The 26,361-nt window shown below is 32.7% G+C and overlaps 3 protein-coding genes across 5 annotated transcripts; 2 read left to right on the forward strand and 1 right to left on the reverse strand.

Moving 5' to 3' along the window:
* Window positions 1–2,714: 2,714 nt before the first annotated feature.
* LOC128867923 (leukocyte surface antigen CD53) lies at window positions 2,715–6,124 on the reverse strand. The gene is made up of 5 exons (XM_054109550.1): window positions 5,707–6,124; window positions 5,180–5,368; window positions 4,868–5,053; window positions 3,099–3,299; window positions 2,715–3,020 (listed from the first exon to the last, which is right to left on the reverse strand). Exons 1-5 carry the CDS (start codon window positions 5,773–5,775, stop codon window positions 2,802–2,804), a joined length of 864 nt encoding a protein of 287 aa, XP_053965525.1. The 5' UTR covers window positions 5,776–6,124; the 3' UTR covers window positions 2,715–2,801.
* A 4,695-nt stretch (window positions 6,125–10,819) lies between these two features.
* On the forward strand, window positions 10,820–18,641 carry LOC128866282 (muscle LIM protein Mlp84B). 3 transcript variants are annotated; one of them, XM_054106879.1, is made up of 9 exons: window positions 10,820–10,940; window positions 11,142–11,264; window positions 11,358–11,517; window positions 13,574–13,703; window positions 14,470–14,566; window positions 16,364–16,460; window positions 16,850–17,146; window positions 17,208–17,528; window positions 17,745–18,641. In XM_054106879.1, exons 2-9 carry the CDS (start codon window positions 11,150–11,152, stop codon window positions 18,013–18,015), a joined length of 1,488 nt encoding a protein of 495 aa, XP_053962854.1. In that variant the 5' UTR covers window positions 10,820–10,940; window positions 11,142–11,149; the 3' UTR covers window positions 18,016–18,641. The 3 variants fall into 3 exon arrangements, with proteins under 3 accessions (XP_053962854.1, XP_053962855.1, XP_053962857.1); XM_054106880.1 differs by lacking the exons at window positions 14,470–14,566; window positions 16,364–16,460 and adding exons at window positions 15,685–15,781; window positions 16,039–16,123 and having other exon boundaries at window positions 10,821–10,940; XM_054106882.1 differs by lacking the exons at window positions 10,820–10,940; window positions 11,142–11,264; window positions 11,358–11,517; window positions 14,470–14,566 and adding exons at window positions 15,685–15,781; window positions 16,039–16,123 and having other exon boundaries at window positions 13,580–13,703.
* A 5,554-nt stretch (window positions 18,642–24,195) lies between these two features.
* Window positions 24,196–26,243, forward strand: LOC128866866 (beta-1,4-glucuronyltransferase 1). The gene is made up of 4 exons (XM_054107895.1): window positions 24,196–24,271; window positions 24,365–25,498; window positions 25,572–25,744; window positions 25,811–26,243. Exons 1-4 carry the CDS (start codon window positions 24,269–24,271, stop codon window positions 25,821–25,823), a joined length of 1,323 nt encoding a protein of 440 aa, XP_053963870.1. The 5' UTR covers window positions 24,196–24,268; the 3' UTR covers window positions 25,824–26,243.
* The last annotated feature ends 118 nt before the right edge of the window (window positions 26,244–26,361 follow it).

A 26,361-nucleotide genomic window follows, 5' to 3' on the forward strand; every position in this document is an offset into this window, starting at 1 on the left:
GTTGAGCGCTTTCTCTGTAAATGTCCGGTATGGCATTATATCAACAGCTCTGGCTGGCTCCACCATTTCACCTACCTACCTTATTATACCTATATTAACCCAGATATGCGGAATATAAGACATGAAATACACCTTTTTCAGAGTACTGCATTAACAAATCATTAAAAAATCACAAAAAAAATTGTTGTGTTAGAGACAGTAGTTAATAAATAAATGTATAAATGACTGAATGAATGAAAATGAGGTTTGCAATTCGACCTCACGGTATTTTGTTCTCTCTATTTATCACAATGCCTCATACAAACTCAGCATCGTTCCCAATTATATTGCTATGACCTGGGACCCATATGAGCCAGATGCGATTATGCATTCCTAGCAAATCCAGTTTCTCGGTACACTCAAGAACGAATGGGGACTTAACTTCAAAAGCTGAAAACGCCTTGAGTGTCGTTAGACTCCCGCTCAGAATAGCAATTCGCTCATTCCGGAGATTTCCGTCTGATCTCTGGACGCAGACACTTTCGTCTGGAAGATGCTGGGAAAATTACCCATCGGCTCAGAGAACTTTGTTCTGGGGCCATATATTCCACCGCCTATGATTTTTGCATCTGCATAGCAGTGTAGAGTACATTTTTAGAATTTCCTTTCAAGAGCAGGTGTACTTCAGCATACACTATATATAGTATATTTATATAAATAGCCAAACATGTTTTCTCTGCAGTCCTTTTACGGCCCAACTATAATTGTAAGGTATAAAGAATAATATAGGGTGGGCCATCTAACGTTAGAAACTTGAACTACTGATTTTTTTTAATGTGTCAACAAAATACAATGTCATTAAGATATAAAACTGGGTTAACATCTGCGGCTTACAAAATGAGTGGGACGACTTCGCTCGACAAGGTTGGGAAATATTAAAAATTTACTTGCAATATGGTAAATGGCTTTCCGAAACTGCAAGAAAATTACGTTCTAATCGCTTTATAAGCCGTACAATAATGTGCATTGGTAATCGCGCACGCCGTAGCCGAATGGGTTGGTGCGTGGCTACCACTCGGAGTACATAGGTTCGTATCCCCGTGAAACACCAAAATGAAGAAAAAGTGTTTTCTAATAGCGGTCACCCCTCGACAGACAATGGCAAACCTCCGAGTGTATTACTGCCATGAAAAAGCTACCCATAAAAAATATCTGTCATTCGGAGTTGGCTTAAAACTGTAGTTCCCTCCAATTGTGGAATAACATCAAGACGCACGCCACAAATAGGAGGAGGAGCTCGGCCAAACACCCAGAAGGAGTGTAGCGCCAATTATATATATATTTGTACAATCGCGCAGTAGCGATTTGACTGCGTTAGATTATTATTTGTCGTTATTATTATTTGCCATCGCTCAAGTACATCTCTATAAAGTTGAAAATGCGCTGAGCAATTAAATTCATCGCATCGGCACTGCGAGCCGTACAAGTCATTTGAATGAAATAGTGTTCCCTAATAATGACTGTACTTGCAATAAAATAAAAAATCGAAACAAAAATCATGCGTTTCTTATTTTAAGCTATTTCAAGTGCCAAACGTCAGAAAAGTTGAAAATTAATCAAATTTCAAATTGATTTAATATAAAGCGAAAAAATACTTTCAAAAATTAAAGTAATCCAAATACCAATTTGACCCTCTAAATATTGCAGCGGCTTACGAATAAGATTTAGATTAAGATTAATACATGAAGGTAATGGTGAATAAGCAGATACAGAAAAGATAATATACGTAAGAATATAGTCAAAGGTGAAGGTAATTTTAAATACTTAATGGGTGGTAAATATGAAGATAAGGAAATAATAAAGATAAAGACTGTTCCCACGTCATCAGTTCTATGTTAACAGAACTACAAATTTACATATATAAGGTAACATCCTTGTACTCCAGCGGCATTTCACAGGGAATGTTTATGCTGCCACAACAACAACATAATAATAAGGTTGAGGATAAAAATAAGGATAAAGTAAAAAAGATAAAGATAAATAACAGGATAGTAATAGAGAAAATTAATAAAAATAACTTATTACAATGGGAATTGGTATTGGCCGAGTTTTCGACAACGGACGCGTCCAGTAATTTTAATATTACGTAACTTAGTTTTTAAGTTAGTGGGTTGGCCCGTAGAGAGTTCAGCAAATGTTGATATACTTTCACATTGAATTGTAATGAAAGTGTATCTGTATGTATTATTGGACTTAGCTCCAGATTTTAATTCTATTTAATGTAGCCTATGAATGATCTACTCAAGATAAATTAATTAGAAGAAGTGAAAAAAAATAAATGTAAAAATAAATATTTTCGTCCCGGTATTAAGTGATCTTATACAGTTGGTTCATGGGTTAAATATTGGTGACGTTTTTGAAGATATTCCGTATACAAGCGACCACAGAAAAAGAACAATAACAATAATGCATCTAAAACCAAACATTGCGTTGTTCCAGAGAAGAGATTGGTTTAATCTGTTTGCTCCACTGCTTGGATTGCAGCAAATTTTTTTTCTCATATGTGTACAATATATACATATAGTATGTACATACATTTAATGTTGTTAATTTTTTTTTACATAAAAACCATTTAGATGCATATATAAAAAATTAATTTCTTCTACGTGTAAATAGAGTGTCCATCTTGTACTTACTTTTAAATGTACCAAAAATATTGAAACTAAATAAAAATATTGAGGGTCACAATTATCTACATTCCATCTCAGTTTACAATATGTAAAGAATTAAGTTATTTTTTCATTTTAAAAACTAATTGTCTGTCATTTCGGTATAGTTGGTGGCTTTGAAGTTTTAATAATCCGATGACCTGGGGCTGAAGGTGAAAGACTAAGAGGGGAGGGCATATCATGTCGTTTATCTTGAATCGATAAAGGAAGAAATTGTTGTTGACGTTTTTTGCTTAAATTGTTAATATTATGATTATTTTCACTTTTTCCAAACAAAATTGCTAAATGAACTGCACAAAACAGGCCCAAACTCTAAAAATTGGGGGAAAAAGAAAACGGAAATTTAATGTTTTAAAGCTTGCTAAAAATACATATATGTGTAGTTTTTACCTGTGCAATGGCTATGATTGCGGAGCCTAGTGATGTAAATAGTAACCGATTTCTAATTTGCTCAGATACAACGGATAAACAACCTCGTTTATAATGAGTGTCACATGCGGACTCATAAGCATGTTCTGGTCGAGAGCAGCAAGACCACGGAAGGGAGAGGCGACGATAATCCAGGGGCCCATCTACTCCACAGCACTGTAACTGCAAAGACAAGAGAAATCGTTATTTATTATATAAACTCCCCCTTACAGTTTCTTAAAAAATATGCAGAGTCCCTGTAAGTCCTCAACTTCAAAGTAGATTTTCATTTGTAGATTTCAGTTTAGAAAACTGGTAGAAGTTGTACAACTGGAGATCCGACAAATAGTTTAGCACTGGGATATAATATTTGGCTAGAAGCCTCTTGGCGTGGCAAACAATGTGGGATGTTAGATTATCAGGTTTGGCCTTCAGCTATGGTGTAAAACCAAAATTGAGCGGGGGAATTCTGGTGCCACGTTACCAGGTACTTGGCAGCAGAGTTCGTCCTACTCATTTCACACGGTTTCCCACACTCGGAGTGAAGATTGCGTTGATACAACGCAATCCAGCTTTTTCGTAAGCAAACCGTTGTCATGACCCCGGTTACCCAGCCTATCAGCTGGTGCTTTCAAATTCACTGAGAGTGAATCTCATCTTGGCCATACCTCTGAAATATTTGCATCATGCTTGTCCTCCTTAAGTTCAACAAGAGCATGAAGGCTTTAGTGTTGACTAATAGTTTTGATTTTCTCCAAAATCTTTTGAAAACTATTTACGCCAAAATAATGTTAGGCCTATTACTTATATAACTTTGCAATGCATACAATAATAGAAAGAAACCCCGTTGTTAACAGCTTTTGAATGTACGCTCCAACTTGAAAAAATCCGAGAAAGCTATTTTAACTGGCATGAAAGTTGCGTAGGAAAACTTTCAGAAACTGCTGAAAACGGCAGCAGTATAATCATACACTGAAGATGTAAAACAATACAAATATAGCCAATGTGCATTTAGTTAAAATAATTCAAATTCTATTGTTATTGAGTATTAATTATTTCTTTACATACGAACGCAAAAAGTTTGTTAAGCTGAAATTATGAAAATTATTTTAATATCTTACATTTAGATATAAATGAATTTTTTTCTTGCTAATATACTCGTATAATGCTTCGTTTCAGATTTAATTTATTGTAGTACCTTAAAATATCCTAAAAATTGGTGAATAAAAAGTCTTTCAAGCTATAAAGAGCTCAGCTAGTCTAGACTTAATTTAAGTAACTTAACTCAGCTTAATATTATGCTCAACCTTTTATAATGGAAAGCTTTGTTAGCTGCTAGTCAAAACTTAACTTAACTTAAGAAACTATAGGTTTTAGATCCTTAAGTGTCGTTTTATACTTTTGTCATATCTTCGATTTTATAATTCTTCAAAATGTTTGTAGAATTTATTTTTGAAAAGAATTTATTTGATGTGGCATTATAGGTGGCGCACTGTCAAACAGATGTAATAGAATATATTTATAATAATATAACATTTTTAAATTTAAATTATGCTGAAAGTTAGCGTGTTAGTAATCGTTGCGGATTTGTTAAGTTCAGCTAAAACATGTCTAGACTATCTAAGCTTTTAGAATGGAAATAATTTGGTCGAAAGCATACATACATATGTAGGCAGATATATACAAAATATAAATATTCTTGTAGTTTTACCGCATACATTTATTATACGTCTTATATGTACATATATTACCTGTGATTGCATACGGTTCCATAAATGCAAATTATCAACCTTTGTCCTAGAAAATTTGTCAAGAAATTCAACAAATGAATCATCTATAAAAATCTCTACAGAAGTTGGAAGGCTTTCGCGCATCGCTAACGACCATCCACATATAAAGAATTGAAAGCAAATGCATGTCACCAGCGCCGCTATGAACTATGAATATGTAATAAAAGAGAGAGTTTCCGAGTATTGTAAAAGTAATTTCAATTTACATACATACATATGCATGGTTGTAGTAACGCATTTTTCTATTTCTTAATTTTTATTTTTTATTTTTACCGTTCCTAATAAACATCGCTTCCTTTGGTTTGTGGCTTGACATCCCATCCAACAAAGGAGAAATGTGATTGGTCCCAAGCACAAAAGTATTGCGGCTGGCGCCCATAGTTTATTTTGAACAATACCGTAATATCCAGAATGACCCCATAACAAAATTGTGCCTACTAGAATTTGGGCAGCACCAGTTACCTGAAAATTGCGACATGCTTATCTGCTATATAAAAATTATGTGTTTGTGTATTAAAAGTTAAAAAGTACAATGTCTGCTCAAACATATGTTAGTAGTGTTTAGTATGCATATGTATGTGCGTATATACCTATACACATGTTCATATTGCAGAATATACGGCCAAACTTTTTACGTAAAATTTTCACTTTATATACATACATTATACAAACACGTTAGAAACAAACATTGCTCGTTTTATCCTTGAGTACCCTGTGTGTACCCATTAGGCTTTGAACTTTCTAGTGCTCAGAACTTTTTCCATTTCAGAAAAAAACTGAATATCATTTATCTTACGTACCATTAAGAGCACGACGTAGCTGTAAACTAAATATTTAAAACATTTAATCCGCTTTGTTAATGCCATCATATGCCAACACTTGCACTGAACGCGAAATTTAGGTGGTAATTCATTTACAAATATACAATGGAACACTCGAAAAGAAGGAATGGAATTATTACCCAATGTACTATATTGCCACACTCACAAATACTTGTAGCCCTTTTTCGAAAATTTGCCTTAAATAAGATTCAAATAAATGTTTTAAATTATAAAAAATTTAAGTTTGGAACATTTTGGGAAACTAGAAGCTTAATATTAAATTAACCAATATTTTCTGTGCCCGAAAATTCACAAATTCTCTTTGCTATGATTATTAGGTATAAGAAAGCACGATAAACGAAATCAGTTTGTTAAACTGTTTGACTTTTCCTGTGCTTGTGTTGCTGTCCTTCAAGCTTGCTCTCATGCACATGCATGTACATTTGCTCGCAATTGTAGTCCTTTTAAGCTTGTCATATTATCTATAACTTGGGTACTACAATTGCACACCAATAATAAAAAAGTAAATGGTGCCACGTTTTAACTTATATTTTTCTTATCTGATATGTAAATTTATGTACTTACGCAGGCAGGTAATAGAGTAATCATTTTTTTTTTTTTGCAAAATTAAATTATTTTTTAAACTATAATTGCGTGAAACTACAACATTTTAGAAGCCATTATGTAAAAGAATAGGGACAGAAGAGGCTACAAATTATTTTTTAAATTGTACACAGGGTTACAAGCAATATATGTATGTATGTAAATCTGCTTATTTTGAAAGTGAACCATGATGTTCGCAGCTTGTTCATTCAACAGAATGCGAAAGTTGTTTATTGTTATTTATGGAAATGATTTAAGATAAAAATAGCCAATTATGTTTTTATATCAATCAGCCAACACCAATAAAGAACGCGATGAGAAAACCTTTCTAAACTACCATAATTATTTCCACCAAGGTTCGACGACAAGAAGAGTAAATTCAATGGATAAGGTTTTTCAAAAAATCGTCTTACGTGATATTCTATTAAACATATTTTGCTTAATTCACTTAATAGAAGAGGACCAATAATATTATATTTGGGTGTATTGGTTTCTTTCCACTATATTCAACCAGTGTTAGCAGAAGAACTTAAAGATATAAAAAGCTTACTATTTTGACTCCTTCAAATTTAAAGGAAAATTCTAAGAATCTAAAAGTCAATAAACATTAAAATGAACTACTTTTAAAATTTACAAACGATTTTGAGCGAATTTCCCTATTAAATTTGTATCCTAAATTTGAGCCAGATTAGTTTGAAACTTAACACTCATAGCAAATTTTCATTACTTAAAACCATAAAAAGCCGAAAAAATGTATATCACAATAGAAAAAAAAATTTAATTTACTCAATTACAAACGCTTTATTATCTCGAAACAAGAAATAAACGACTTGACCACTTTCAGAATTATAAGCACAAATGGCAAATTATGCAAATTTCTTACTTGGTATTTAGCCCTAACTCAAATTTTTACCAAATCGACCTTTTAACGGATTTTAATTTACTAAGAAAATTATTGTATTACTATGGAAATTAACTGTAATACAAGCAATGCAAAAATCTTCCGTTCACTTTTTCCTTTTACTGTAAAGTAACAAAAATATGAGTTAGGACCTTTCTATATTAAGGTGCGAATATGTATGTACGCACATACATATACAGTTAGAAAATATTTGAAAGTGTAAAATGTGACTTCGTGACACATTCGTTCACTAAAATCGATTAAAAATCAATATTGTATTACTAAAAAAACTTAATATCAATAAAATAAAAGCCCTAACATGTAAAAGATTTGTAACACAATAAGAATCTAATTATTTTGAAGTGAAAGTGCAGTCGTCTCAACTATCATTTCCACTGCATACTACTTAATCGTACATTAAATTTGATTTACATATATATCTACACACTTTAAGAAAAAAGCCCTAAATTCTTCAAACACGTAGCGTATCGTCATTGGCGCGTCATCGTCTCTTCAACTCTCGCGCGCACGAAATATTTATCAATCTTATTTTTATGCTTGCCCCTCTGAGATTTTAAAACGAAATATGTATCTTAAGAAATACCTCAAATACGTTAGTTCTACGACATTTCTGGAGTTTTGTAGTTTGGTTTATTTTTTTACTACATAACATACATGCATGCATACATACTTGTATGTCGCACAGCTGATTGATCAGCTTTCAGTATGTATATGTACATACATATATTATATGCTTATTATAGTAAGTGAGCGAGAAGCAATCATACTTTACTCATACGACGTGACTCATACTTGTCGATGACGATAGGATTCATCTGCAGACGGCCTCACTTTTTTCAACAGAATATCAAATTCGAAAATTCTTAACAAATTTTGATTAAATAATTTTGTATATACAAAACTAACACTTTTTTCGGTTGCCTCATATTATGAATATATAAATGTATCTAGTATGTATTTGATTACTTTATACTATTTCATTTGATGAGGCTTTGCTAAAGAAAGATTTTTCCATACCAATATATCTTTGTATGTATAGTACGCTTGAGTCCCAGAGGGCTCGTTGCTTAATGTCCTGGTTCACACTATTTTTGTACCTTACTATACTTGTATTATAATTTGTTAAATTTTTAAAATGTTCATTGAACTCATTACCTTTATGATTATATGTTTTCTTAACATGATTATTGGCAGGTTAGATTTGCATTTGTATTTCTACGCGCCTTAGAAGCTCCGGAATCCAAAAATCTGTATTTTCGCTGAAATACAAAAAAACATCTATCCCACTCTTTAATCAATGGAAATCATTAAAGCATTAAAACTCAAAAGATCTAATCTGATATCTCTATGGTACATATATGAATGTAAATTAAATTTTTACTTTTTTCGGCTTCTTTATAATTTTGATAATTAATGCATTATAACCATTAAAAAATATGGAACGTAGAAATTTTGTGTTATGAAATGTCTACATTTCTTCTTAAGTTGTTTGCAAGTAGCCTTATTCCATAGAGCCAAATTTTTGATGACATCTTCCATTATCCTAACGGAAAAAAGTTAAAATTAACTTATTCTCTAAAAAAAATATACCTCAATGGTATGTATAATATCTTAGGTGTTTGTCCGAGCTCATCCTCCAACTTGTGGAGTACATCTTGCTGTTCTTCCACAAATGGAGGGGCCTACTGTTTTATGCAATTTGATTCTCAATAATGCACATAATAATAAAGATATTTGAACCGTTGTTCATATGCATAAATATGTACATATATGGCCGCTGTAGCCGAATAGGTTGATGAGCATGAGACCCCAAACAATAGAAAAAGTTTTTTTTAGTACTGATCGCCGCACGGTAGGCAATAAAAACCCTCCGAGTGTATTTGAGAAAAAAAAACTTCTCTTGAGAAACCATCTGCCGTTTGGAGGCGAAGTAAAACTGTACTTCTCTCCATTTGTGGGAAAACATAAAGACGCATACCCCAAATAGGGGGAGGAGCTCGGCTAAACAATAACCAGAAGTGTAAACGCTAATTATATATATATATAAATATGTATATATGTATGTATGATGTATGATGTAAGCTGCTGATTTCAGTTATGACATGGCACTGCCTGAATACAGATGAGGAAAAGGAAGAGATCGTCACCTCCTATGCCATTGTTCTGCTCTATCCAGGCGTAGTTTTACTATTTTAGGTGGACAAGTCGTTAATGAGTTGGAAGATCTCGATGCTGTGGAAAAGACCAGGAGCTATACGGACAAGTTCGCCACGCGGCATCATAATATACCATGAGCCTGAGTGTGTCCCATAGACGATAACCGCTTCAACCAAACCTAAGCTGTTAAACCCGAAAGCTACCGTTGAATCAATTCAATTTATTCTTCCTTGTTCAGTGATCAGGGAATGGTCAATTACTAATAAATGTGAATGTAATTAATCGATGCAAAAAAAAATCGGTTTAAATCTGTTTTATCCGTATGAAACGAATTGAATATACAAGTATACCCACATTAGCGTATATACCCACATATACATACATATATATAGATATATACATACGTACATGCATTTAAGACTAACACACATCACGCTAATTAAAAGAGTGTTGATATATTTGTTTCGTCCACCAAATAGTTAAACAGTATATTTGTAAGAATATTTGTTAAATTTAACTAGAATTTAAAGATTTTGCTTCAGGATTCGGGTGCATATACATAATTTTAATATTATATGTGTACATATGTATATATGTATGTATCCTGAAGCAAAATCTTTAAATTCTAGTTAAATTTAACAAATATTCTTACAAATATACTGTTTAACTCTTGTATATACATATGTATGTACATATATACATATGTTATGATGTGGAATATACAAATATATTAAGAGGAGGTTTATTGAATTTATAATTATCTTCACTCCATTTATAGATAACGTTGTATACTAAGTACTTTGATACCAATTTGACATTATTATTTATACAATATATGTACATATACATATATATGGTTGTATGTATGTAGGCCGATCGTTACTTTAAATTCCAAATTTGCATAGTATATATACATACATCCATATACCAGCTTAGTACACACATGCATACATATTTGTGTATGTATGTATATGCATTATAAGCGTAGAAAGACTTGAAATAAAAATTATAATTTTATTGAGTTGGTAGAAAGTTTTTAAAAATAGATTTCAGTTTTTCAGTAAAAGCTACTACTTTATATTTTTCAACATTATTTGTTATAATTTATAATGTAATATGTATTCATAGTTTAAGGAAATAAATAAAACTTATGAGTAAGATCATGACATTTTTTGAATATTTATTGTACTTCTAAATATTTATGCATGAGTAAACGATTTTTTCTTCACAAATCTCGCATAATTTGTCTGCAAAAACTTTCTCCCTCTCTAAAATACCTTAAACGAAGAGAGAAGAAACGAGAAACGAGAAATCAACGAATCTCTTGAACGATGGCCGTCTCTATCTAATAACACAAAATTCGATTAAGTTGTGCCGTGTGCACTCACAAATATAGACTACCTGCGTGCAGCAACCTTTCAGTTCATTTGAGATCGTTGCTAATCGAGGAAAAGTACTTTGGCGCGGTGCTCCGAAATATTTCACATAGTTTAATTAAATTGAAAAATAAAAAATATTCCAGTTATCTAAGGTATGAAATTGCAAGTTTTATCCAACGACAAAATAACGTATGCAATATACAGAAGTTTTTAAGTGTTTCTACAAAAGTCAATTATTAAATAATAAATTGAACAAAAAAGTACAAATTAAAGAACCATTTGAAAATAAATAATAAAAACTTCAGAGGTCCTCGTAGGAATTGTCGTAGTAACTGAATTATATTTATCCATAGATACAAAAATGCCGTTCACACCTGTTGAAACACCAAAATGCCCAAAATGCGGCAAATCCGTCTATGCCGCTGAAGAGAGAGTAGCTGGTGGTTACAAGTTCCACAAAACCTGCTTCAAATGCGGTAAGGCAATCGATCAGCCTCGATTTCTTCAAAAATGAATTATTTCAATCAAATGTGAATAATTCTCGTTATACATTTATCTTTCTCATCCAGGAATGTGCAACAAAGCCTTAGACTCCACGAATTGCACAGAACACGAAAAAGAACTGTATTGCAAAAATTGCCATGCCCGTAAATATGGACCAAAAGGTTACGGCTTCGGAGGAGGTGCCGGGTGTTTGTCAATGGATTCTGGAGCACATTTAAACAGAGAGTAAGTATTTTTAATGATCGTGGCATTTATTGTTGAATACATATAGATACATATGTGATTGAGCTTGTTATAACCAATCTTTTGTGGCATCGAATATTTCAAAATACGTTTGTGTGTACTCGGATTTACCGCAATTCGTCCAAAAATCCAAAAATTCATAAGCATCAAAAGTTATTTTTCAAAAACGATATACATACATATATATAACGTATACGCACACCATTAAAAAACTGAAACTATATACATACATAAGTGCATACATAGCTTGGTGGATACATACATATATTGTGTGCATACATATAACGGCAAAAGTAATCATTTTATTGTATTTGTTTTCCACACTCCCTCTATAAATAGACAATTTCTCAATGCATATGGCTGTTTTTACATGCATACAAATGTACATATGTGTGCATGTTTACATTTTCTCATTATTCAGACACTAATTTCGTCCATCCTATTTTCATTTTCAAAAACATTGCCATAATCCAAAATTTAAAATCTACAATTCAGAACGATTATATTTCAACATACATTGGAAATGAGTTTTTATTAGGCAGTATTTTTGACTATACGAATATTGCATAAAACATTGAATAAATTACAGATGTGTGTAGGCTTTTCTAATTATTAAAATTTGTGTTTGGAAATTAAGATCAATTATTTTAATACCGTAATTCTCCCATTGTAAAAGGTAAAGAAAGAAAGTACATATTTAAAACAATTGTAGAAGACTTTCGATGCGATATAGAAAGTTTGTATTTGTAAATATGCATTTAAAATATCATTATCCGCTGATGTTATTTCAAACTGAAAGAATTACTATTTTTCATGCTTCCGCCGTAGCATAAACAACTTGTAAAAGTTCACATTAAAATTTCAAAATTAATTTTTCAAAATGCCTATCGCATCATGCTTTAACTTTATTTTAGAATATTTGAAAACACATACGTTTTCCTTAAATTCAAACATATTATTATTTTTTCATATTATCGCAGCAACTAATTTACGTGGCGAAAGATAGACGCAGCGATGGAGTTCAGGAATGAAAAATGTTCTGTCGTGTTAATGTGAACACCTTTCCCGTTAAGATAGTCTACCACATGTTCCAATGTTTAATCACATGTCGCCTCGAAATATTATTAATATTTGTGTTTTTTTGTATTGATGCATGTTTCATAAATATATGTTTGTATTTGTGAAATGTTATTAAAAAAATTAAAATAAAAATAAAAATGGATTTTATTAACGAAAATATGTTGCATTAACAATTTTTACAATGGGAGATTTGGTTTTTTTTTTTACATTTTTAATTCTTCAATAGCACTTTGTGAGTTTTCTCTATTATGTACATACATAGGTATGTATGTACGTATGTTTGCACGTATGTAATGGGACTGGCTATACACGAACACATATTTATAAACATATACATACGTATATGGCATATTGCACATAGTGTATGAATACCATATACTCACGGAAAGAGAATTGCAATGTGTGCATACACATATATATATGTATGTATTTAGAAATTAATATATGCGCATAATGACATAATATTGTAAATCGCATGCGTATGTACATTTATTTGGTATTTTTCGTATATTTACGATTCCATCCATTAAGGCAAATGTGTTTTTGTTTTGCGTTGTATACAAATTCCATAACGAAGTCTTTTGAGAGGTTCTCCTATAGGGAACAATAATTTTTAAATTTTGTTGGAAAGGAAATACTATTCTTCTAGTTTGGTATTAAAGAAATTTATTTTTATATATTCTGGGTTCTGACCGCCTTTGCAACAATTAAGAAGAAGAAGTTCAATTTTAAAAATTTAACTTTTATGGGCCCCTCCACATGTCCTTAAATGTACATACTGTATACATACATACATAAATTCATATTAACATGTGACGTATCCATTACCATTTATGTATGTAAACATATATTGCACATATATGTACTTAAATGCAACATCACTTTACGCAATTTATATACATATATAAATACATTTTACATACATATATGTATATTAACTTTTTTTTGTGCACAATAGCGACATCGATGGCGTACGTAATGGAGCACGCTTAGAGCCGCGAGTAATAGCTAAAGCTCCAGAGGGACAGGGCTGTCCTAGGTGTGGAGGTTACGTCTATGCGGCTGAACAGATGTTGGCACGTGGCAGAGTAAGTTTAAACTAAATCTTATAAATATACATTTTTGGAGGGTGAATAAGCATTACTGTTGATTTGAAACATTTGTCGAAATAAACTCATTGAAATGTAATTAGTGAAGCCTAAAATCAGTTGTACATGAAATAGATCTCCTGTATCCGCCTTTGCCTTGAAAGCTGTTTATATTTTTATGCTACTAAAAGGATACTGCTAAAAGTTTTCTAAAATATAGCATTCAAAGTATTATTTTTTTTTTAATTAAAAAGCTCCTCATAAAAATATCTACCGCACAGCACATTATTCTTTTTTTATTCTTAATATCTATTTTGATATAGATGAGGAAGTATCGAGCAGACATTTGCTGTACAGTTGTCCCGGCCTAGCCAGAAGTCGACTCGCTCTTCTAGGCTCTCCAACAATTGACAATCTTTCAGCACTCTCGGACCTTGAAAATCGAATCTCTCATTAAATTCTCGAAACGAATTAATATTTTGGACCAAAATCTATTGTATAATAAAAATCTCGGTTAGGTGGGGAAATCATATAAAATAATGAGCTCTAGGGCAACACAACGGACCCAACTTGCGGTCTATGTGGCACTCCGATGCGGGGTCACCCTTAAACCAACCAACCAATATCTATTTTGGCTCCAATGCTTTGAAAATGAGATTAACTACATATAATAGATTTATTTTTATTAAAATATATAGTACCTATGTAGATGTTGAGTTTTAAGTATGACAATTTTTTCTCGTTTCCCTTGAAAATGTGAAAATAGGGATATCATAGAAGATGCTTCAAATGCTTACTTTGTAACAGAACACTGGACTCTACTATGCATTGCGACGGCCCTGACAAAGATATTTATTGCAGAGGTACAGGATGTTAAAAAATATTATAACCAATGTTATCTGTATTTGGCATGACGGTAAAGTGTTACATTTTTCTTTTCGTTTCAAGGTTTATTAAATTTAATTGTTTAGTTCATTAGTGTTCCATTAATAACAGCAATTTAAATGTGTATGTGTGTTGGAGCTAAATGTTACCAGTTAGTTTTAGTATGAATCATTTGCTGGCTTGGTTAGTTTACTTTTTGGTAAATAAATCATAAGACATGCATACATAACAGATCGTAATAACAAAAATCTGTGTGTGAATAAATATTTGAAAATTGAAACAGATGTTACCACATCACATCTACCATATTGTTTGTCAATCAATATCTTGCATCTTTCACAAGAAACTGTCCTAATTTTCTGACAATCGGTTTGTTGACATAACCCTTGATTTGCGAAAAGAAAACACCGTGCAAACCTAAGAAAAGGTCTAAAAGTTGTATGGTCTAAAAGTACTTCGTCAACTAATGGAACTACATATTTAAGGCTGATTACTCAATTTCACATAAAATTCATGGTACAATATTGCAAAACAGCGTATGAAGATGCGTGAACATAGTGAATCACTTGGCTCAGTGATTTCAGTGTTGCACAGGTATTTGGGTTATTCCGAAGGTAGGAGCCACGTTTGCTCATAATTGACAACTTCAAAGTTTTCATTCGCATTTAGCGACAAAAAGTTTCTCCTACTCCAAGATAATGGATCGATGCTTAAATCCATAGTCGCAATGACACAATTTCATTAAATAAGTTACGAATTGCCCCGTCCAGCGAATTCTCTAAATTTAGTCGCCTGCGAGTATTCCTTATTTCCAAATAAAAGGAGATGGCTCGGCGGTGGAGGCTTGAATCAAATGAAGTAGAATTCGATAAAAAACTTACATATATTTGAAGGCTTTAAGAAATTGTATTTGAGGGACATGACAAAATTGACAGCACCATGGACGAAGTATATCAAGTTAAAAGAATAACAATGGCTTTGATTTTATTGAAGGACCAGCCAATCAAATCCAATATAGGTCGAAAAATGTTAATCTATGATACATAAAAACAAAGCAAACTCTCTTTATAAAATTAACCTTATATCCTTTCGACAGCAATGGCACAGGGAGTGTTTTAAGTGTGGAAACTGTTCCAAGGGTCTTGATTCCATCCTTTGCTGCGAAGGTCCAGACAAAAATATTTACTGCAAAGGTATTATGATTATTCATTAGCGTTGAAAACATGTAATTTTTGCATACATACATATGCATACACATATATATATAAATATTAGCCCCTCATTCATTCTCCAATATCACAAAATCCCATTTACCTACCTTTGATAAATACATACATACATATATATTTAAATACGTCTAAACTACCTCGAATACATACATTACAATTTGTGTAGCATACTTACATTTGTGTGTTTCTGCCCTGTGTTTGTATATTTTGTCCAAAACTAGCTTGTTATGCAAAGAAATTCGGACCTAAAGGGTATGGATATGGTCAAGGCGGTGGCGCTCTTCAGTCCGATTGTTTTGAAAATGGGTAAGTCCTTAAAAATATTTCAATCTTTCATGTTTTCCGATATGTTTGCACGTCTTTCTATATATGTTTGTATAAGTACATGTGTATGGAGGTATTTACGTGTAGCTGTGCACAGGCATGTGTGTACAAATCCATTTTGGGGGTATAAGTGATTGTTGCATCTCAGTGTGCGTTATAAAAGTTTATCAAATTAAATTAATTGAAGTGTTTTTAGATATTTATGTATTCTAATTAATGCAGGCTGTTACGCTCAAAAGTTTGGCGCCAGGGGTTATGGTCATTTAGGAATTTCTTCTATGGGACTCATGTCTGACATAAAAGATGCCGAGTGGCAAAGGTATATGATTTATTCCTACAAAAATGAATTTTGAAAATTCTTTTAGCTGAAACGAATGTTATAATAATAAATGCTCTAAGAAATTTCCATACACATATATGTACATTTACTACTTATATAAAAATGCATTAATTATGAAGCTAATGATATGACTTACTCGTAAACTTGTACACAATATCGAAGTCGCGTGATTTTGATTTATACACATATACTCATTTGTAAAAGTGGCCTTAACATATTTGCATATTGCCTCTATATATAAAACTGAATAGCAAATAACTCGCAAATTGTGTAAAAGTAATTCTCCACAAAAAATATAAATTTGCATACTTTTTAAAAAATTCATATAACACTTTTTTTACTTGTCTGTTGTTGTTTATGATATGCAGTGATATGGCACCAAAAGTAGCAGACATAGATGTTGGAAAGATTCAAGCTCGTCCAGGTGAAGGCTGCCCGCGATGTGGTGGTGTTGTTTTCGCTGCAGAGTTGGTTCTCTCGAAGGGCCGCGAATGGCACAGGAAATGCTTCAAATGCAGAGATTGCACAAAAACTTTGGATTCTATCATTGCATGCGATGGACCAGATAAAGAAGTTTACTGCAAAACTTGTTATGGAAAAAAATGGGGTCCTCATGGTTATGGATTCGCATGTGGATCTGGTTTTTTGCAAACAGATGGAATGACGTTAGTTAAATTTGTTCCTTAATTAATCTTAAGAATGTTGGTAACTTAATATCATTTTCAGTGAAGAACAAATTTCGTCTCAGCGACCATTTGTGTGCCCAGATACTACATCAATAAAAGCGCCTGAAGGCGAAGGTTGTCCACGTTGTGGCGGAGCTGTTTTTGCAGCAGAACAACAACTCTCAAAAGGTCGTATGTGGCACAAGAAGTGTTACAACTGCTCTGAGTGTCATCGCCCGCTAGACTCGATGCTTGCCTGTGATGGACCAGACAAAGATATCTACTGCAAAGCTTGTTATGGCAAACGATTTGGTCCGAAAGGGTTTGGTTACGGACATGCACCAACATTGGTGTCAACTTCTGGTGAATCCACCATTCAATTGTAAGTAACAAAACTGATTTCTTTTAAGTTTTAAGCTAACTAACGATTGGATGTCATGTTTTTCTTTTGACATCTTATACACTTGAAGCATCATTGAAATATTGGAAAATTTATGTGAATAGTTTAATTTGCTCTACGTACATCGGTTTTGCTTTAATTACAATTGGGATTATTTACTAATAAAATATTGTTTATGTTATAATTTTTATATTGCAGTCCTGAAGGTAAACCATTGACTGGGGCACGTTCATCAGGAGGCTGTCCACGTTGTGGATATGCGGTCTTCGCAGCTGAGCAAATGATTAGCAAAAGCCGAATTTGGCACAAACGTTGTTTCCATTGTGCTGATTGTAGAAAATCTCTTGATTCAACAAATTTAAATGACGGTCCAGATGGAGATATTTATTGCAGGGCGTGTTACGGCCGAAATTTCGGGCCAAAAGGTGTTGGTTTCGGACTTGGTGCGGGCACGCTTACGATGATATAAAGTACTTTTCCAAGTAAAAATATGTATAAAAAATATATGTACATGTATGCATATATACATATGTACATATGAAAGTAAATCAACAAAATCAAAAAAACGAATATAACGAAATGCAAACGGCTATAATTTTCAGTACGAAGTAGGTATTATATAATTAAAATACGACAAGAATAAACAACGATCTTTTTTCAACGAAAACTCGCTCTACAAATTAGTTTACATCGAGGACGAACGTTATACTTTTTATTTAATTTTTGTGTATGCGTGGATAAATTAAGATGGATTTTTTATTGTTTTTTACAAGTACATCTTTTACTCGTACAATTCATTCAATAACTCCTTTCCTCAAGTCATTTAAAGACTGTTCTCTTAGTACCGTGTATCAATAATTTGTAAGAAACGTGTTGAAATAAGTTACTGATTGAGTTGAATGAATAAAAATATGTTTTTATAATATTTTCTGAATGCATACTATACGTGTATATAGTTTATTTATAAAAACGACAACAAAATATATGTGTACGTGTAATACAAAAGTTGTCGCCAAGTATTTATGTATATTAGTGCCATTTGTATGAAAAAACTGTGCGTATTTGAGAACAAAATAAAGAACGAAAGACCCTAAATTGTTTTGCACTGAGAAGAAATCTACACACATCGCTCGTTTTATGAAAGAATGAAATTCATGGCAATATATTATATTAACGGTATTTCATTAGATGAAAAAGTGCTTTTTACTTTTACTTAGGAATGCATAGTAAGTTGAAAGCTTTAGGTTAATTTTATGAGTTATGACGTTTTTACAGCAAACGAGCAATATGCATATGCGGGGGGGCGCACCAAACTCAGAATTGGAATAATAAACCGCTAACTGACGAAACCCAAACCCAACACAACAAAACCTTCAGCACTGAAATAAATACTGAGAGGATAATTTAAATAAAGATAATTAAGAAAATAAATAATAATTTTATAAAATATATATTTTTTTACTACCATCACATTCAACTTTCATCTCATGTCTTAGTCGATATTTACATACATATTTTGCCATAAATGACACCAATAAGTACTACGGACTACGCACAATAGGCTCAGACAAATTGTTCGATGTCGAACATATTTTTGACATTTTGCACATATGTTATTTGTTTTGTTGTTGTGGGAAAGTCGTATTTGACAAATTTTGCGTTTGTTAGAATGGGTTGCATTTGCAGTTGATCTTTTTGGGTCTTCATGTTCTGATGAATTTTTCTGTCTTGCAGCTCTGTATTCAGTGGAAAACTGTTCTGCCAATTTATTGCAGCCAAATCTAAAATATTGAAAAATATTTGGAGAACTACGAGAGCTAGATTTTACTGTGTATTTTCTGGCCATTTGATCCGTCATATCAACTCCACATTTTGTGCTGTTATAAAATTGTATAGATTTCGGTAACATTTTTTTATTACTTTTATCAATTTTCACAAATGTATGCTTAGAACTTAGAATAGCTACTATTTTATTTAGTTTGCTTTTATATAGTGTAAGAACACAATTCTCTGATTTATATAGCAGAGTGGAAAAACGAGGCATCTCATCCTTCCTTTGTTTGGCTGCTTTGGGTAGTTCTCTTTTGTTTGCTCTAATAGTTCCAACTAGAGTTGTTTTTTTGGCCAATAATTTTGTCGCGAGTGACAAGCTAGTGAAAAAGTTATCGGTCGTGATATTTCTTCCACACTTTGTATATGGCCCGACAAGTTTCAGAACAACGTGTTCACTGAGAAGCATTGACAATGGTCGTTGTTCATCTTTCCCCAAATAAGGAAAACCATTTAAAATATATTTGCTAATAACATCTGATGCAAGCCAGAATTTGATGTCAAATTTGTTGGGTTTATTAGGCATATACTGGGTAAACCTGCACCTGGGTTTTGACGGAAATAATTGCTCGCCAACTGTTATATTTTGCCCTGGTTGATAGCAAGCTTGACTATTTTCAATGAACTTGTCCCATATTTCCGAAACCAAGGCAAATTTATTTGTTTGTAGGCGTCTACTCTTTCGCTTCTTCTGTCAAACCGAATAAACCGCTAGAACTTGCTTTTCAAAAAAATTCGGGACCCCACTTTGCTGACCATAAATAACTCAGTTTTAAATCCACGAGCATATAAAATCCCAATAAATGCACATATTTCCGGAAATGATGTTGTCCAATCGTTCCTCGAATTTCGGCGGCCTTCTTCTTCTGTACACTTTTTTATATGTTTGATAATATAGTTATCTATTATCAACGAGAATGCACTGATAGGATTATCTGCCATAATGTTCCTTTTTGCGTAGCCTGTTGGGCCTTTCACACCCTTGAAAATACAAGTAGATGGTAACCTTCCAGGAATACCACCTTCGTCAAATTTTTACCATACAGGACCATCGGCAGCTGTTTCGGTCCTGAAAGATATTTTCAGTTTCTTCATCAGAGTCTGCACTATTTAGCACCCTACACCTTTTCCTGGGCATATTGATGACACTTTTATTTTCATCATTGGTGATCGACTCTTCATCACTATCTTCAGTGTCAGATGTTTCGCTTTGAATATAATCCGCTTCATCTTCAGATGATAGTTCAGAATTTATTGCACCTGACTCCATATCGGAGCACTCTTCACTATGTTCGTTAGCTTTTCCAATAACTCACTTCTATTCGACATTACTTTCATGAATTTAGGGAACAAAAGAAATAAAATAAACAACTTCTTAGAACAAGTATCACTATATAAAGATTCGAATAACAAGTACTACTTTAGCTTATTGAGCAACTGCAACTTATCAAGTATACTGCCAAATCGACAAATTATCATATGGCGGCAACCGAAAAATGCTCTAACGGTAAAATGAAAACTGTTATTGCAGTACAGAGCCGGACTGGTCATATAAGAAATTTACTCAATTCAATAAGAGTCATTTGATTATTTAAAATTTCCTAACTAGTCAAAATGACTGCTTTTGAGCAATATAGGTATAACACATATGAATATAACGGAAATGAAGGAGGGGGAGGTAACTACAATTATTAATAAACGCATTTATATGTTGTACAAAAAGTCACAAAATTCTAAGAAATTGTGTTAATTGTTTTTCTAATTGAAACTAAAAAGGCAGTCAAAATGACTTCCTTGGGTAATCTATTGTTAAAGGTGATGGTACTACACCAACAATAACGTTTTGTAAATTGGAATGTCATGACAAAAAACAAATACTTAGAAAAGAAAAAGAAATGGAGCTGCTTTGAACAGCCGACATGCATTTGAAGCCAAAGGCATATGACGATAGAGCGAACGAAACGGCTTTTCGTCATTTAATTTTATGCTGTTCTACTGATATCAATTCTAATAGATTTGCCTTGAACATCCCTTTCCGTTCCTTGAGATGGAGTTTCTGGGTTTTGTAAAGACGAACTAGCAATATTCTGAAAAATTCTCGTAAGGAATATATCGATTTAAAACTGGACAGATAGAATACTGTTATCATTAAAATCACCGATATCTACGTAATCATCACATAGATACAACATATGTGAGTTTTTGCATTTATTCCCAAAAAATACTAATGGGTAAATATTAATATAAATGGCAGATATGTAAACATTTTGCGATTTTTTTAAGTGAATACATTGAAGTGTAAGAACAAAGTAATTTTTCAATCAAAAATGTGCAGACTCACAACTTATTTCCGAGCTATTGTTTCTTCTACAGTTCCACTTTGAATTATCTGGGGAAATCTAAAAATAAAATGATTTTTTTACAAAAATATTCATTAGAAAGTTGCAGCGTACAACTACACTACATTAAAACTACTAATAATTATTTTTAAAGTCATTTCAGAGAATATTGTCTAATATCTGTCCAGAAAAACAGACGTCAATATAAATAATTCGATTAATTTGATTACATTCCCTAAGAGCTCGACTGATAGGTGCATTGATGACGTAATTTGATTTAGCTATGAATAAGTAGAATAAGTCAGGGTGACGCAAGTTCCTAGTAGGGATAATGAGAGGGATCCTACTTAGAATACCAGGACAGTTTCAGTTAGGACTTTTAGAATAAATGAACGGGCAAGGTATTTTTTTCTATTCTCAAGTGATTCCAAGCTTAAGAGTAAACACTTAGAGTTAAGATGGCAGAGGTTGTGAGAAATTTAAAGTACGTAATGCAAATCTTGTAAAAATTGAGTGTTTTTTTTTTCTTTTAAAGACAGATTTGGTGTTATACCAACTTGATCAAAAAGTTCCTGGAATATATTGAGTAAATTAAATAAATACAAGTTAATTATGTAAAAGTGATATTATCGCCTGCATCGGACTTTTGCCAGGATTTAATCCAGTTCTCGAAACATTACAGAAACTCTATCATAGCAATCAAAGCCGTCTTAAATTTTTCCTTTACTTCCTTTCGGCTGTTAAAACGCATACCCCGTAGTAGTTTTCTGACTGGATTAAACAGAAAAAATTGCAGAAAGCCATATGGTGAATTCGATGGCTGTTGGATGGTATTTGTTACGTTCTTGGACAAAAATTCACGGGTAATGATGACACTGTGCGACGAGTTATTTTCCCACAAACCCAAATACTAATCTTTATTAACTGTCTGAAATTTCGTGGTGCACAATGCCGTTCTAATACATAAAAACCGTGAGAATATCTTTTTTTGACTGAAAACGACGTGGTTTTCTTAACGTTGGTTCAATTGGAGCTCTCCAGTCAGTTGCCTGTAATAATGCGTTTGATTAATGTTGGGTCGTATCCAGCCTTTGAAATTATGTCTTTGGCGATAACACCGCGGTCTCCTTTTTGAATGAAATTCAGGTCCTTTGAGACCAACTTTGCAGCGACACGGCTAAACCCAAATCATGAACGGATCCATAAGCAAGTCCTCTGCCAACTCTTTGATGGAATTTGCAGCTATTGATCAACTTTTCACTTTATTGATGTTTTCATCATTTTTCGATGCCAACATCCTGCCACTACTTTTGTCATCCTCGATGGACTAACGATCTCTTCTGAAGCGTAAACGGCTATTTAACGAAACAGTTTCCCAACATTTTTTAGGTTTTCGAACCATTGAATCTATTTTTATCGCAAAATTTAATACAAACTCGTTGTTGCGATTTCAAATCCATAAAAAATCGAAAGCACGTACTGAGGTAGATTTATACAATAATACGTTCACATATAAGTAGATGATCTACTTTTTCGTGCATTACTCCCAATCCGTAATTATAAAGCGAGATTTCTCATACAAAATTTCTCTCCCAAATTCTCAGATTATAAAATAATCCCAGGTAATTACCATACTTTTTGTGTGTTTCTGTGTAATAGATCATTATTTTTACGCATGTAACGAAAAACGTCAAAGTGAAAACTATATAAAATGGATGCCGGCAAAGAAAACAGGTTTGTAGACATAATTCTAATAAAATGTTTGTTAGGTATTATTAACTATGCATTCATATAACAGAAAAAAACGTGCTTCCTCTTATTACTTGTTATAAAATGTAATATCGAATTTCGAATGCGTGTTGATGCCATAATGTTTATTATTAACAGCCGATTGCGCAATTAAAATAGCTATTCCTTCTCCTTATATTTTCTTCATATTGTGAATAATAATTAAACAAACCAAAATATTGCACCAAAGCAATTTCTATGAGGAAACACCTTTCAAAACAGCCAGGGGACGCTTTCACATATGACAAATTACCTGCACAATTGAGGCCTACAGAGTTATTCCGCTTCCGAGCCATAGTGTATTTTCTATGAGACCCTTCTTCATTTCAGGAGGTCCAATATGGTTGTCGAATATTTATTTGTATGCAAATAAGTATTTTTTAAATAAATAACAGCTTTTCTTCGACTATTTAATGCAAACACTGAATATTTAGTTACTTTGTAGCAATACAAATTTGCGTCTTTAACTGGTAGTGCTTAGTAAATAGTTAAATAAACACCTACTCGCATACACGAATACATTAAATACGATTTATTAAAAAAGTAGTTTTCATTTTCATGAAAAGTGCTACTTAACTGTTAAAAAAAGTAGGTAACACAGATGGTAAAAAAGATGATAGCAGATTATTTGAAATCGATTGGAACACCAAAAATCGAACAATATATTTTACGTATATTTAGTTCAGTTTGCCATTCCTAAGCGCTGTCAAATACATTAATACTTCATATAAATCGAAGTGAAGGTAAAACAACCAAAGAATTAAAATGGTAAATTAAATTAATTCGCACTATTGTTTTATTAACATCCTTATGTATGCGGGTATGTTTTACTATTTGAATGTATTTTATTTATTTTTTCAGTGGAAACTAGTTCGACTTAGATGCTTGGGATTGTTAGTGCTAATATTTTTAACCGCTGCGAATCTTCTGTGGACACTTTGTTTACTTGAAACGAAAACGCGATCGCAATATATCAATAAGTCGTCAAATAGAATAACTAAAACGTTAGTTGCATTTGAAAGACCGTCCGTGAACATAACATCTTCGATTAATAAAACAACATTTCCAAAAGTATCGGAGCATAATTTTAGGCTTGCGTTTGATAATATAAGCTTTGATACCGGAAGATGGGACAATCATCGCCTTTACAAAATGTATGATTTTGCCTTGGTTGGAGATAAATTTATAAAAGCCTCACGCGAAAACATTGTGTGCTTAGCAACACAAAGCTCTGTGGAACGTTTATATTCATTAACACAAGTAGCTTATCAATGGAACGGTCCGATATCCACTGCCGTTTACGTTGCTGGAAATGAGGAGTTTTCTATTTTAAAATACTTTGTATCATATATGCGACTCTGCTTTTCATTCATACGTGATAACGTTGCATTTCACATTGCTGTCCCATATAATAAGGAACCAACACACGAACATATCCCAAATCTTATAAAAAGCTTTGATTGTCAATACCCTGAACAAACACTCCGCCATTTACTCAAAATACGTAGTCCTGACACAATACGCTGGCGACTAAAAAACGAGTATCCTCAAAACCACTTACGCAATCTAGCAAGAAAAGGATGCCAAAATAAATATGTATTTTTAACCGATATTGATATAATTCCAAGTGGGAATATGGTCTCGCTACTAAATAATTTTCTTCCTTCAGCGAAATGCAGCTATCGATGTGCGTATGTTATTCCAACTTTTGAAATAGACAACAGAGCAAAGTTTCCGGTTTCGAAGCCGGAACTTATGCGCCTTTATCGAAAAGGTCTCGCACGTCCATTTCACGAAAAAGTGTTTATTTATAACCAATATGCAACCAACTTTTCCATTTGGCTTACAAATTCTTCAACTGAAGATGAACGTCCTCATATAAGTCACGTTGTAACAAATTTTGAGTTTTTATACGAACCTTTTTATGTCGCCTTTGACGACGTTCCGGCGCATGATGAGAGGTTCATAGGTTATGGGTTTACCCGAAATTCGCAGGTGATTTTGTTTTGTTTTTAACCATATGTGCATTTTGAAATTATGACAATTATATAAAACAATTCTTATACAGGTTTATGAAATGTATATTGCTGGGTATACATTTTTTGTACTATCACCTATTTTTACCTGTCATTGGGGCTTACAACAAAAAAAGGCGCGGCCTGTTTGGCGCGAACAGCAAAATAATATAAATCGAAAACGTTTTGAGGTCTTCAAACATGAAATTCTAGCGCGATACAAAAAGTAGGTTCACAGCTATTTAACAATATTAATATTTTAATCAATAAAGTAACTCTTTTCAAATTGCAGAAAGAAAACGTAAAAATAGAGGTCACGAATATTTCACAAAAAACGGCAGAAGTCCTAATAAAATAAACCATTACAAATTAAATTTATTGGTATTGAATTTTTAATAAACAACGGTACAAAGCCAAATAATGTGATCTTCAATTTCTATTAATACATATTCACTGTTGTTTGTAGTCGCATAAACTTTTGACGAATGACCCAGGATTCACAGGAAACAAATCCAGGTCATTCATTATTTAACTAAATTAGTTAATATGAATTAAATGTTTTTATTTTTTAATTTCACAAAAAAAAAAAACATTTTACAAAACTATTTTATTAGAACTTTTGGTGTGTAAATTTAAATTCACAATCGAACAATATAAACTAGATTTCATTTATTGAACTAAATTGGGGTGCTTTGATTCAATTGTCTCAAGAATCGACGTGGGAGCGGAGCCTCTTTACGTTTTTGCCCTATTTATAATTTCAAATAAATGAAATTTTCTTTCAAAATCTTATACCAAATTATTAAATTTTTACTTCATGTACGATTAACCTTAACGTTCTCA

Source organism: Anastrepha ludens, chromosome 6, assembly GCF_028408465.1.
Source record: "Anastrepha ludens isolate Willacy chromosome 6, idAnaLude1.1, whole genome shotgun sequence".
Taxonomy (NCBI): domain Eukaryota; kingdom Metazoa; phylum Arthropoda; class Insecta; order Diptera; family Tephritidae; genus Anastrepha; species Anastrepha ludens.

Excerpts from the sequence above, each read along its gene's own strand:
- LOC128867923 (XM_054109550.1), bottom strand. The coding sequence starts at position 5,775 with ATGATGGCATTAACAAAGCGGATTAAATGTTTTAAATATTTAGTTTAC. Across the intron at positions 5,369-5,706 it reads GCTACGTCGTGCTCTTAATG|GTAACTGGTGCTGCCCAAAT; the intron begins GTACGTAAGATA and ends CGCAATTTTCAG. Across the intron at positions 5,054-5,179 it reads AGCGATGTTTATTAGGAACG|TTCATAGCGGCGCTGGTGAC; the intron begins GTAAAAATAAAA and ends ACATATTCATAG.
- LOC128866282 (XM_054106879.1), top strand. The coding sequence starts at position 11,150 with ATGCCGTTCACACCTGTTGAAACACCAAAATGCCCAAAATGCGGCAAA. Across the intron at positions 11,518-13,573 it reads GGAGCACATTTAAACAGAGA|CGACATCGATGGCGTACGTA; the intron begins GTAAGTATTTTT and ends TGTGCACAATAG. Across the intron at positions 17,529-17,744 it reads GGTGAATCCACCATTCAATT|TCCTGAAGGTAAACCATTGA; the intron begins GTAAGTAACAAA and ends TTTATATTGCAG.
- LOC128866866 (XM_054107895.1), top strand. Across the intron at positions 25,499-25,571 it reads GGTTTACCCGAAATTCGCAG|GTTTATGAAATGTATATTGC; the intron begins GTGATTTTGTTT and ends ATTCTTATACAG.